The 13,254-nt window shown below is 43.0% G+C and overlaps 1 protein-coding gene across 3 annotated transcripts in view; it reads left to right on the top strand.

Annotated features, from left to right (window-relative positions):
• Window positions 1-13,254, top strand: part of macf1a (microtubule actin crosslinking factor 1a) — a 263,047-nt gene that overhangs the window by 19,385 nt on the left and 230,408 nt on the right. Inside the window, exon 1 of one of the 3 annotated variants that reach the window (XM_061741358.1) lies at window positions 8,386-8,957. The exons of the other annotated variants lie outside the window; for them this stretch is intronic. Within the exon in view, the coding sequence (XP_061597342.1) occupies window positions 8,864-8,957 (94 nt within the window). The 5' untranslated portion in view covers window positions 8,386-8,863. Of the gene's footprint in view, window positions 1-8,385; window positions 8,958-13,254 lie in introns of those variants that run through there. 3 annotated transcript variants of the gene reach the window in all.

The following is a 13,254-nucleotide window of genomic DNA, read 5'->3' on the forward strand; positions in this document are numbered from 1 at the left end:
AATAAACTTTAAGTCACAAAAAGAGTAAATATGAAACATGAGGACCAATTCAGACTTAATTTTGAGTTCAAAACCATAAAATTAGTGCAGCTGAAACAAACGTTTAAAGCTAAACTGGTCAACACATAAGATAGTTCGGACATCACCCTGAATGCAAATAGACAGAGTTTCTTTTAATTCTTCACTTAAAGCAACTTTAAAGTCAGAATTGTAAATGTCAACGTGATTTTCTGAAGTTGTATAATAAGAACTGGACACAAGCCTTCTGTGATGTCACCCACAGGTTTTCTGCAGAGGGATGTTGAAGCCTCTTTTCCCTCGTGCTCTGCGGCCTGTTGCAAAAAGGGGCGGGAAAAACAGGCCTGGGAATCCGGCTAGAACACGACTTGTAGTTCTCGAGACCACTTTTTTGTGCTCTTGGTCTCGCCTCGGTCTCGGGTCTTTCGGTCTCTTCAGTTCTCGAACGCGGTTAATTGAAATGCTGTTGCACACCAAGGTGACAGAATCTGGTGATGAGCAGTTCTTCCTCTTGTTGGCTACTATAATAAATAAATAATGTAATTTCAAGTTGGTACTTGTATCTTTAATATTTAAAATTCAGGTTTCATCTCCAAACTAAGTCTAATTTAAATCAGTAACATTTACTATTACTATTTTCTGAGGTGGAGGTGGGTGTTGGAGGTTGGTTATTCTGGTAGATACTTTGGGACTAGTTAGTAGTCGTGTCGATCCTTAAAAGCACTGGAGTCAATCCTCCAATAGTGTCGAAATAGCGGTAGTGCAGTCGCCACACATATCTGATCTCAGCTGATGGATGAAAACATTTATAGTGAGTTCAACATCATCATCCACTTCTCTGTGTTATTGTGCTGCAGTTGAATACAACATCATGGAAACTAGCTGAACCAGGATGGAGCTGATGCTCTACAATCACGCAGGATCAGGACATTACTAGGTTTCTTTTTGGTCTCGGTCTTGAGCTGAACTAGTCTTGGTCTTGGTACTCTCTGGTCTTGGTCTGTCTTGGTCTCGGTTTAGGCGGTTTTCCCTACAAGTCTAAAACACGTCCACCTCATATCAATCACACGTTTAAGCTTGGCTGACTTAGCTTGTGCTAACCAGTAGCACTAATTGATATAACATTACTGTCCTGAATGGACTACTGCTGGGAGGATTGGGTTGGGAGAGTGGCTGGTGCAATCAAAGATGGAGAAAAATAAAATTAACCCAAAATTTGGACCTACAATCATGTGGATACTGTGCAGAAGTCTGATTATGTTTAATTCACTTAAATGCAGTGTCTTGATCTGAAACGCAGCCGTTCAGTTGAGTCTGACTTTATTATTATTTACTTCGTCGCGGGCGTCACACTCCATGTGGTAAAGTACCGCTAATCCAAGTCACACGTCCACTCAGAAGATTTGTTTTTGACTCATTCGTGACCCTGAGCTTTATTAGGCCCTAATTCAAACAAAAATGCTGGGGGGGGGGTAATCAGATCACAAAGTTTTTACTTTTCCAGCTTGGAGCTGCGACGGGCGGATTGAGACCTCGGAGGTTTCTTGTGTTGGAGTCAGAGGTGGATCTGAGCCACTGAGGCGTCGTCATGCCGATGAGCTGAGGACTGCGTGTCCTTTTGGCCTGCGGGCCGCATTCATGCTGCAGCTGGACTCGGCGTGCAGCACAAACACACAACGCTACACACCGATACACATCTGCCGAGTGTCTGTTGGACACGTTGGACCACTTTTACTTAGGAACATTTTTTTAGGATGTACCTGTACTGCTCGGGTCGTCCTCCCCCGGACGGGTTCTGGGCTTGTGTGTGTGTGTGTGTGTCTGTGTGTGTGTCTGGCCGCTGCACAGGAACAACAGCCACATCTGTTGGCCTGTTTTTCTCTCCTCTTCATCATTTTGGATTCCCCTTCTGTAACTGCCAGAGAGACAGGTTTTGTGAGTGTGTGTGTGTGTGTGTGTGTGTGTGTGTGTGTGTGTGTGTGTGTGTGTGTGTGTGTGTGTGTCTTGGATCTGGTGTCTGTTGCTTCCAGTAGGGTGTGTTAATGTGTTTGTGTGCTGGTCCTACAGCCAGGATGAGGATATCCAAGAAAAAGAGAGTGACTGGATGAGCTTTGGTCGTAACGGTTCAGGTTAAGGATCTTAGCAGCATATATTGGTGTAAGGAAACAAATTAAGACCGGTTGCTTCCCCACATGTGTCACTTCCAGGACTTTCTTGTCATAATTATCTAAAACACCTTTCTTTGTGACTGAAAACCTACTAAAAAGTATTAAAATATATAAAATAAATATAAATTGACAAATAACTCTTAAAGAGTTACCGTAACAAATAGTCCTTATGAAACTGAATTAACTCCATTTTTGCAGAATAACTCTAACTATTGTTTGATAATATACACATGGGGATAGAGGCCCAGAATATTTAAGGAAAGCTTTAGATCATATAAATGAATATTACACTTCAGTTTGTGCTGTTTTTCTGGTTGTTATTGGCCTTCGGTGTTGTAGATGTTTGGTTTCGTGTTCCTTGTTCCCAGATTTCTGGCCTCGCTTTTTCTTATGCAACCAAGCGGGGCTTAATGGGGGCTGGAGGTGATGCCAAGGTTTTACACTTCAGCATCTCTCTGGTGTTTCTTATTAACTGTGTTTGTGACCAGCTGCTTTCCTCCAGCTGCTGTGCTTCACTCAAGTTCACATCGCTACCACTTTTTACTAATATTTGTGTCATGTGTTGTGTCTTGTGTGTATTTTATATATTGTGTTTGATTGTTTGTTTCACTGTGATTGTATCCACTTGACTCTTTGATGATGAGAAACTGTTCTCAACTGACTCACCTGGTTAAATAAAATAAAATAAAATAAATAAATAAAACATGCTGCATAACATTTGGCTGTTAGGTGTAACGGTGCGGCGGCCCGTTACCGCTGTACTACTAACCGGATAAATGGTACTAAACAATGGACTGATAAATTTGCAAACCTGTGACCTGGTTGGGGGAGAACCCGACTGAGAGTCTGAGCAGGTATTTAACTGTGGGGCTGTGATGTCATAATGGAGACGGGATTATGTGTGTGGGGTCAGAGGGGGGTTTGGGGCTATTGTGGATATTTATGGCTTTTTATGGTGTTGTAGAATTAAAATAAATAATTATATAAATGATAATTATATAAATAATAATAAGTGTTTTGTAGTTTAAGATGTTAAATGGATGTAATGAATTTTAAAAACAATATGTATTTTGAATAGTTAATTGAGTTTTAGGAGTAATGTGTAATGGAATGTGTAATGGAGTTGTACCTGGCCAGGTTTGGGTTTGAGAGAGATTTTTTTGGTCCGAGGTGAGTTTGAGGCGACACCTGTCAATGCCAGAATTGAGAGTTAGGAATTCAGTTTAATTACTGAAGTGAAGTTGCAGTTTAAGTTTAGTCAGTGATTGATTTGATTTGGAATTGTTTTTTTTTGTGGGTTTTTTTCTTTTTCTCCTAGCTGACAATTCTTGCGGCTAGAACCAAGAGATGATAAATCTATCCTGCCATTTAAAAACACTAACACTGCCTCCAGTTTATAAATGCTCGGCTCTCTTGGCCACAAGGATGTTCCACTTTATATTTAGTGCGTTTCAGTGGATGGAGCACCGATCCTGACGAAGCTGCAGCTGCGAGACTCACAGCCGTTTACTTTCGTGTTATTTGGAAAACTCTGTTAACGCAACAGGAAACTAGGAGGTTTGTGATCTTACCATAAACAAACTCCATGAAATCCACCACACAAACGGTGCAAGCTCGCCAAATAATGAGCGCTCTGTTTCCACTTGCTTCTGTGCCCTTGTGTGTTACGCTGAAGTCTATTTGTTGAATACATGCTGAGATTGTGCAGCCTACGAGTAGCTGTTACGGCAATCATGTCTCCATGGGAACAGCAACACTAGTGCTGATAGTATAAACACACAACATGTGTTGTCGGGGGTTTCGTTCAGATCCACGTTGGGCGAAGACATGACGGAGGTTTGGTTCCCACAAGAATTAACCGTTTTATTGGTGGTTTCTGGCGATTGCTGGTTTCATTAGTGACGCTTTCATCTTTTTATTTGTTTAACTGTGCTAAAAGGACAAATTCTGTGCGTGATAAAGATTGTATATCCATCTTTAAAGATAACCAGACAATGCTGGATCTCTGACATCAGCAGTGACCCACAACTGAGAGAAGATTAAATATATGGATATACGTTTGTTTTTCTTCCCCCTTCATGTTAATCCAGAATGAAAAGACTGAGTGGAATTGAGGGCAGAGGGTTAAAACATCGAACATGTCATGATTGTAAATGTTTGCAAGTTTAAAAGGAAAGTTTGGAGACTTTAACGCTGTTTCAATCCAAGGGAAGATAAATACGTCCATTTGCTTTGGAGCATGAAAGTCTTGTGACATTTGACTATGAAGCTGAAGAGTTTATTTATAGAGAAATTGATGCAGATAGGACCTCCGAGTCAATAGAGCTGGTATGAAAGTGTCTCTTGTGGGTCCATTCATGCATGTTGTATTTTGCATTGACCGCAGACCGTCATCTCCCTCCACATTGGCCTCTTGACATGTCCTGCGTCTCAGAGACATATCGCTGCTGCAGCCTGCATAAACATGACATTTTCCTGCAAGGTTGTCTATACATCTCCATATGAGATGAATTTACATAATCTCCGGACCCGTCCCACTGCTTTACGGGCCTCGACCTCAGGATGATCACGTGGTGAGATTATCCACCACTGGAGGGAGAATTGACCTAACATCAGGGATCAAACAGTGTGAGAAGTGTGTACATTTCTTAATTAAATTGAACACATGACCTGCTCACAAAAGTCGACGACGGGAAAGAGTCTCATTCGGCTCCAGAAATCCTAAATCTGCTTAAAGCTCTATGGCTTTTTAGTCCTTTTCACAAGGCTGTTTCTCAGATCTAGAGCTTTCCCACAGCTCTCTGTAATGTAGATGCGATTTGCCGTTAGATGGCAGTGTGCCACACTCTTTCAGCTGATCCACCGCCAGAACATTTCTCTGTGCAGGCTCAGGCTTGAGCAAATTCAGGTTGGGGGGAATAACCTGGATATTCAATTAAATGGATATTTGCCCTTTGATGCACAAAACTATTAGGAAAAGATGCAAGGATGACAAAGCAGTGGCTGCAACGAGATGCAAAATCACGTGCAAGAAATGCAAGCAAAGGCTAAATGAAATTACCACTGAAACAGGCAGAAAAAATAGAGACGCTGAGTGACAAAGAAGGAGAGGCAAACATTTTCAGAGACGCCAGTCATCCACAAGGAGGCACAAACAGCTAAAAGGAGGCAGAACAGTCTGCAAAAATGTGGTAAAAAGATAGGAAAACTGATGCCAAGAGTTGCAAGATAACAGCAAAGAAATACTACATTTTCATAAAGAAATGCAAAATTACCAAAAATAAATGGTGCAAAACAACCAAAACCAGTCATAAATGGCTATAAATTAACAAAACATCCACCAAAAAATGAAAAGTGACAACAAATGGATGCCAAAGCACCAACAAATAGGACATTAAGAAATTCAAAATGATCAAAAAAGGAGATAAAAAAAAAGACAAAATCACAGCAAAGAGAGACAAAACAACTAGATCAAGATGCAAACTGTTCACAAAGAGCTGCTAAAGGGTGTGAGGCAATGAAAACAGCCATTATTCTAATGATAGACTTCTAGATTATACTCAACTGCTGCAATAATGACACCATTATTCCCCTGTTCCTGTAGGAGACATGTTTTACTCATGCCAGACGTTGCATGGTTCCTAGTCGCTTATCTTCCATCCATCCTCTCCCGTACCTGCCAAACACTACGTCCTGACCCTTTAACAGCTATCTGGGTGCAGAAATGCAATCACTTATGTATCTTTGTGTCTGATATTGTTGAACTGGAAGGGAAATAACTCTTCTGGCTTTGCTCAGTGGATTACAGATGTGATGAATGTGTGATGAAAACATTATAAATAAAATAATTCAACAGCTATGAAAACACAGTGAACCAGAAAAATAAAGGAGCAACATGTCTTCAAAGAGATGCAAAACAAGTGAAAAGATGTGCAAATGGATGGATGGATAGATAGATAGATAGATAGATAGATAGATAGATAGATAGATAGATAGATAGATAGATAGATAGATAGATAGATAGATAGATAGATAGATAGATGGATGGATGGATAAACAGATAGATAGACAGATAGATGTATAGATATATAGATGGATAGATGCACCGTATGGATAGATAGATAGATAGATAGATTGATTGATTGATTGATTGATTGATTGATTGATTGATTGATTGATCCCCAAGGGGAAATGTTGTTGTCATAGCAGCCCGGTATAAATACAATAGAATAAAAACAAAACTGAGGTACAAAAGAAAGCACACTTGGAAAAAAAGAACGGAAAGACCCATTGCTTCATTATCCAGCCTTGTATATTCAATCACGCTCTGAAGAGGAAACGAAACCCTGAATTATTTAAATACTGCATTAAACTCAAAAAAGAGACAAATATTTTGTGAGAAATAAATATTGTATATTTTATCAATATTATGGGATGACAGAGTTGCCAAAAAAACCCAGAATGATTAAAAATAACAAAAATAGACTGATAAATTTGCAAACCTGTGACCTGGTTGGGAGAGAACCCGACTGAGAGTCTGAGCAGGTATTTAAACTGTGGGGCTGTGATGTCATAATGGAGACGATTATGTGTGTAGGATCAGAGGGGGGTTTGGGGCTATTGTGGGTATTTATGGATTTGCATAAGATGTTAAATGGATGTAATTAATTCTAAACAGAATATGTATTTTGAATAGTTAATTGAGTTTTAGGAGTAATGTGTAATGGACTAGTCCAGGGAGTTAAATACCTGGCCAGGTTGCGGTTTAAAAGAGATTTTTTTGGTCCGAGGTGAGCGTGAGGCGACACCTGTCAATGCCAGAAGTGAGGGTAGGAATTCAGTTTAATTATTGAAGTGAAGTTGCAGTTTAAGTTTAGTCAACTCAACTCAACTTAACTTTATTTATAAAGCACTTTAAATCAACCACAGCTGAAACAAGGTGCTGTACACAAGGTGCTTTTTCTCCTGGCTGGCAATTCTTGTAGCTAAGAACCAAGAGACGATACATCTTTCTTGCCATTTAAAAAAACTAACACTGCCTCCAGTTTATCAATGCTCGGCTCTCTGCCAAAAAACCCCCCAGAATGATTGAAAATAACAAAAAATGAATGAACCCCTTTCAAATGGTTTATAATATTTCCATGTGTACAGTACTTGAGTTGTAAAAAACAATCGGGGGGGATTTTATCATATGGGGACAAATAATTTGTGCTGATTACAAATAATATAATATATTACAAATAATAGCACTGACCAAAACACCTGCAGAAATACTGCAGGAATGACATAGCAGCAGTTAAATGCAGCCTTCTGTAAGCTTTAAATATCCACTGGGTTTACATCTAATACATCAAAACACAACAATAAAAAACAGTTTTCTGAACTTATCAATATGACTCTGTCCTTCACAGGATAAGTAAAATGGATCACTGCAAAATCTTAACAAGAATATTTGTCATATTTCTAGTAAAAATGTTTCATTTTAGTAAAAAAATCTCATTACACTTAAAACAAGACTAATCACTGGAAAAAACAACAATTTTCACCTGTTTCAAGTAGATTTTCACTTAAAATAAGTAGAAAAATTTGTCAGTGGAACAATATTTTTTTTGCTTGTAATGAGAAGATAAATCTTGTCCCACTGGCAGATTTTTCTACTTATTTCAAGTGAGAATGTACTTGAAACAGGTGACAATGGTCAAATAAGTTATTTTCCTGGTGATGACTCTAAATGTTGAAATAGCAGTAAAACCACATTCATTGATGAAATGACATAAGGGATGGAAAGGGGGGATGGCAGTTTTACAGGGGGGATGATTTGGACCATTTTTATTTCAGGGGGGATGATTTTGACCGTTTTTATTTCATTTTTATTTTATTTCGTTTTTTTTATTTTATTTTTTATTGCCCCCCTCAACTCCAGTACTGCATGTGTACATTTCTGCTGAGTAAAAATCTAAATACAATACAAACACAAAAGCGTCCAGCAGAGGGCGCTGCGGCTCCACGTGCCGCTGATTGCCAAGTCAGCTGGCCGCTGAGCGGCTCGTCCCGACCGGCGGAGCCTTCCTGCTGCAGCTGGCAGAGAGGAGTGGAGGACAGCCCTGCAAGGAGGGACGAGAAACCTGAGCAGCAGAGGGAGGGAGAGAGGGAAGGAGGAGAGAGAGAGGGAGGGAAGGAGAGAGAGACGTCAAACACACACACACACGGACGCCGCAGCGCCTCGGAGAGAAGCGGCCATTGCAGCCGGGGAACGCGCGCCGGGACGCCGCCACAGCCCGGGGATCGACGCTCCGGTGCGGGTACGGTTTCCACTGGAGCTCCGCTCGAGTACGGGGGCCGGAAGAGAACACGGTGCCCCCCCCTCATTGGACGCTTATCTCCGTGTGCAGGATCAGCCCCCCCCACCCCTCCAGGACGCACGGAGCCGCTAACCAGCAGCAGTCGCCGGCTGAGACACCGACGGTTCGGTCCCGCGGCCATGGTGGACAGATAGCGTTTACATAACCGTCTTTAGATTTAGAGAAACGCGCGGGTTTTTGTTACTATTTTTAATAAGAGTTGGGGATTTTAGTGTAGCACTCATTTGGACAAACGTGCGCCAATGCATCACGTTTGTTAGTCCCCACCCGCACCGCCGGACTGGGAGCTGGAGCGGATCCACCTGCAGAGCCGCGATGGCCGGGTTCATCCCGGGGCTGCTGCCCACCACACACTCCCAGGAGAAGGAGTTCGCCCAGGCGTACGAGGATGTGCTGGAGAGATATAAAGGTAAAGAGGGAGGGATGGAGACGCGTAAAGAACCACCCTGGGGCTCATTTGAACCCCCTTAAAGCGACACTACGTAACTTTTCCACCTTAATATCATATTTCCAGAGTCATTGTGATGGTACATCAACTTCCAACAGGTTTAATGAACCTCTCTCTTGGTCTGAGGGGTCTGTATCGCCTTCACTGGCACTATGTAACTTTGAGGTGGATGGTAGGAACCCTTCCACACTACTGGTAAAGCACTACCGCTTTTGTCCAAAGGAGACGCCAAACTCAACAAAAGCTGAAAGTTACGTTGTGCTGCTTTAAGACTGATTTATGGTTCCGCGTTACACCAACGCAGACCCTACGCCGTAGGGTCTGCGTTGGTGTAACGCGGGACCATAAATCAGCCTTTAGAGGCATCTTTGAGGAGGCATCTCCCCACGTGTCCCCCCCTGGGAACACCACAGCAGCGTGACGTCACAGATGAAAGCAATTCAACTCCTGTCATGTGATTGTGTTTAAAAGTGTGAATTGAGGTTTGCGCCCCCACCCTTCCCTTCCTCTTTCATAATCTGGATTGTCATTGCTGATATTTGTGGGTAAACAAAGCAGGGGAGACCAGAGCTACATAGCTGGCCTCTCATCAGCACCACACTGGTATCTGGGGAAGTCCAGCCCCCCCTACCCCACAAACCATGTTTGTGGTTTCAAAGAACAGATGATGCATGTATTTTTTTTTTAAGGAAGTCTCAGATTTTCCCACATGGCCTCAGGTTTCACCTCGTGTGCTCTGTTTGTCCTGTAAATATGAGCGCTGCAGCTCCTCCGGCCGGAGGAACGGTTGTTTATTTTGTCTATGATGAGGGTTTTTTTAAGGGCGGGGGTCTGGTATTATCTGACTTTCTGCTTTATAATCCCAGCGACTGGGGCGCCTTAAAAATGAATGCCTTTACTGGTATGTTGCTAGTGTGGGGAGGGGATGCTGAGAGAGAGAACCCGGGTCACATCTGTGATGCTGACGCTGCTGAAAGAGAGGTGGATTTTAATTATTGATTACTATAATGAAACTGCGCTCCCTGGGGTCGAGGGGTCCTGGATCTGCAGGATCTCCACCTGGGAGGCAGGTGAGGGGGTCTAGCTTCTTACGGCACATTTCTTTTGCTCATCTTTTTTTGGTTTTGAGGCCTCAATCTAACATCTGCTGGAAGAAAGGGAAAACAAGTCATATGAAGACATAAATAATGAATAATTGTGTGGAACTAATCTGTAATTCCTTCTTTAATTGGAATATGAAAGCCTGCTCATATGACCAGTGTTGATGGATTTAATGCTGAAATAAATCTTAACTTGTTAAACTTGCACTTGACAAAGCTCAAATGAGTCCCGTTGGATCTTGTTCTGGACATGGGCTCCAATCTGATGAATGCATGAGGCGTTAGAGGAGCCGGTTCCCGTGGGGGGGCCGTGATTAAGAATGGGAGTTTAGTTGGGGTGGAGCTTTACATGGGCCTCGCCGGTCTTTTGACCCATCAGATACCCCTTTTCCACTAAACCGGTTCGATGGCTGGTTCTGGGCTAGTGCTGAGTTTGGAACCGGGTTTTCTGTTTCCATGGACAAAGAACCGGCTCCGGGACAGAAGAACCGGTTCCAAGGTAGCACCAACTCTTTGCTGGTTTAGAGGAAGGAACCACTTATGTAAGCGGAGGGGGCGGAGTTATTCAGACCAACGGCAATAGCAAGACTGAGAGACGGAGACATTTTCAAATAAGAACTAATCTGGATGCAGCAAAGCATCATGGGTCTGAGGAGGAGACAACCTGTCTTTTACAGATGTGTCCACGGAGGAGCTACGTGGACCAAGTCTTATTAGACCAAGTCCTATTGTTGTTGCTTTAACTTTCGCGCCAACGCAATTGCAGCGACGTAATGACGTGGCTCCCCTTAGCACCCGAGCTATGGAAAAGCAAACCGGTTCTCAGCTGGTTCTCACGTTGAACGACTTGTGAACCAGCACCAACACTGGCCCAGAACCAGCCCTGGAACCGGTTTGGAGGAAAAGGGGGTATGAGATATCAAGTCCCCTGCAGGTGACAGCATTTAGTCCTCCTCTGCAGATACTGTGGTTAAAAGTGCCAGAGGGGGGGGTTCTAGGAAATCTCAGATTTCAAATCCATAGTCAAGTTTTAATGTGTTTGAGTTTGTAAACTTGGACAGAATTCCCCAAAAAGGAGGGAAAAAAAGCATTTACATACTTTCACGGCTGCACATTCCTGACTTTCCTTTGAACGCCAGAAATAGCGTGTCAGAACAAGCCTCTCAAGTAAAGGTGGAACGAGGCTGTGCACTCAGACGGTGACAGTTTCTCTGACCAGTGGGGAGGTAGTTTAAGCACCATTGCTTGAATTATGGGATTTCTTTGAGAAAAAAGTCTAATTTCTTCCCGTTTCTGCCTGATCACGATTTTTAGATATCGCGGCCGTGATTAAAGCCTGTTTGGACCTTCAACATCGATGTAGGGACCAATTATGTCGTTTGTTATTACTTAGGGAGTTTAAGGTTGGTTGAGTTGTATTTTCATTAGAAAACCTTTTAGTATATTTGGAAAGAGCCAATCTCTGGAGTGATCAATCGCTGCTGCTGAACTGGGATTTTAATGATCCATTATTGATTAGATGAAACCGGCGAGATACCAGATCTCACAACGGTTTCCCTCACAAACGGTGATGTCCCGGCTCGCTTTAGTGAAAACACTCAGCTTCTGTCTTCATTTGAATATTCGGTCCATATTTCCATGACTGGGAGCACTGGAGCATGACTCACTCGAGCGTTTTATTTTTTTATTTTTTCCTGCCTCCATCCTGCGTTGAAGCACGCAAGGGTCTTGTTTTTTTGTAAATGGGTCAGGTTCTCGGTAAGTCGCTGCAGCAGAAGAATAAATGAAAATAAACCCCAAACTGACTTGCTTCCTGTCCCCGTGGTGGACTGACGTCGCAGTCCGATCTCATCTTCATCACCCATCAGTGGACTTGTAGTCGAGACCACCTAAACCGAGACCAACACTAGTTCAGATCAAGGCCGAGACCAAAAGAAACCTAGTAATTTCCTGATCCTGCGTGATTGTAGAACATCAGCTCCATCCTGGTTCAGCTAGTTTCCATATGAGGTTGTATTCAACTGCAGCACAATAACACAGAGAAGTGGATGATGATGTTGAACTCACTATAAATGTTTTCATCCATCAGCTGAGATCAGATATGTGTGGCGACTGCACTACTGCTATTTCTACACTATTGGAGGATTGACTCCAGTGCTTTTAAGGATTGACACGACTACTAACTAGTCCCAAAGTATTAACAGAATAACCAGCCTCCAACACCCCCCTCCACCTCAGAAAAGTCATGAATAGTAAATGTTACTGATTTAAATTGGACTTAATTTGGGGATGAAACCTGAATTTTAAATAGTAAAATACAATTATCAACTTGAAATTGCATTATTTACTATTAAAGTAGCCAGATTACACTGAAGAACTGCTGATCACCAGATTCTGTCACCTTGGGGAGCAACAACATCTCAATTGTCCGAGGCCTGGCGAGACAGAGACACCCGAGACAAGACCAAGACCAAGTGGTCTCTAGAACTACAAATCTACCCATCAGGCCCTACCACGTGCCCCCTAGACCCACCAGAACCGGTTCTGCTGGGTGTCAGGGTCCAGCTGAAGTGACATCAGCGTGTCTGCTCGGCATGCACGCACTTGTCTGCATGGTTGTGTAGGTCACCTGCGGCTGGTTGTCGGGGGCAACGGGCAGAGAGGGGGGGGGGGGCGCTTGGCACCCTGGATCCTGGATCCGGTTCCCTGAAACTGGAGGTCGACATTTGATGCAGCTTAAATGATTCAGAGGGACGGAGGAGGGTTTCGTGCATGTTGGTCTTTTCTAGTGTCTGTGGCTGCTGCATAACAATAGCAGGATATATAAAGCCCTGGACACACACACACACACACTCTCTCTGAGTCAGTTCCAGGCGGGTCTTGGTTCTGCTCCTCCAGTGTTTTTCCTCAATAATCCTAATTAGACGAGTGTCAGAGTCCCAGACTTGACTAAAACACGGCGGTGGCGGCGTGAATGTGGGCGGCGTGTGGTCCCAGAGTTGATTAAAACATGGCAGCGTTAACGTGGGCCGAGAGGCAAATGTGAAGCAGGAAGTCTGAGAGGAAACAAAACAATCGCGACGATTTAGACAAATGAGACCGGCGGGAACATCGGTCCATGAAAGTGACCTTTACTGTGTGTGTGTGTGTGTGTGTGT

This window comes from Cololabis saira, chromosome 15 (assembly GCF_033807715.1).
Source record: "Cololabis saira isolate AMF1-May2022 chromosome 15, fColSai1.1, whole genome shotgun sequence".
In the NCBI taxonomy this organism is placed as follows: domain Eukaryota; kingdom Metazoa; phylum Chordata; class Actinopteri; order Beloniformes; family Belonidae; genus Cololabis; species Cololabis saira.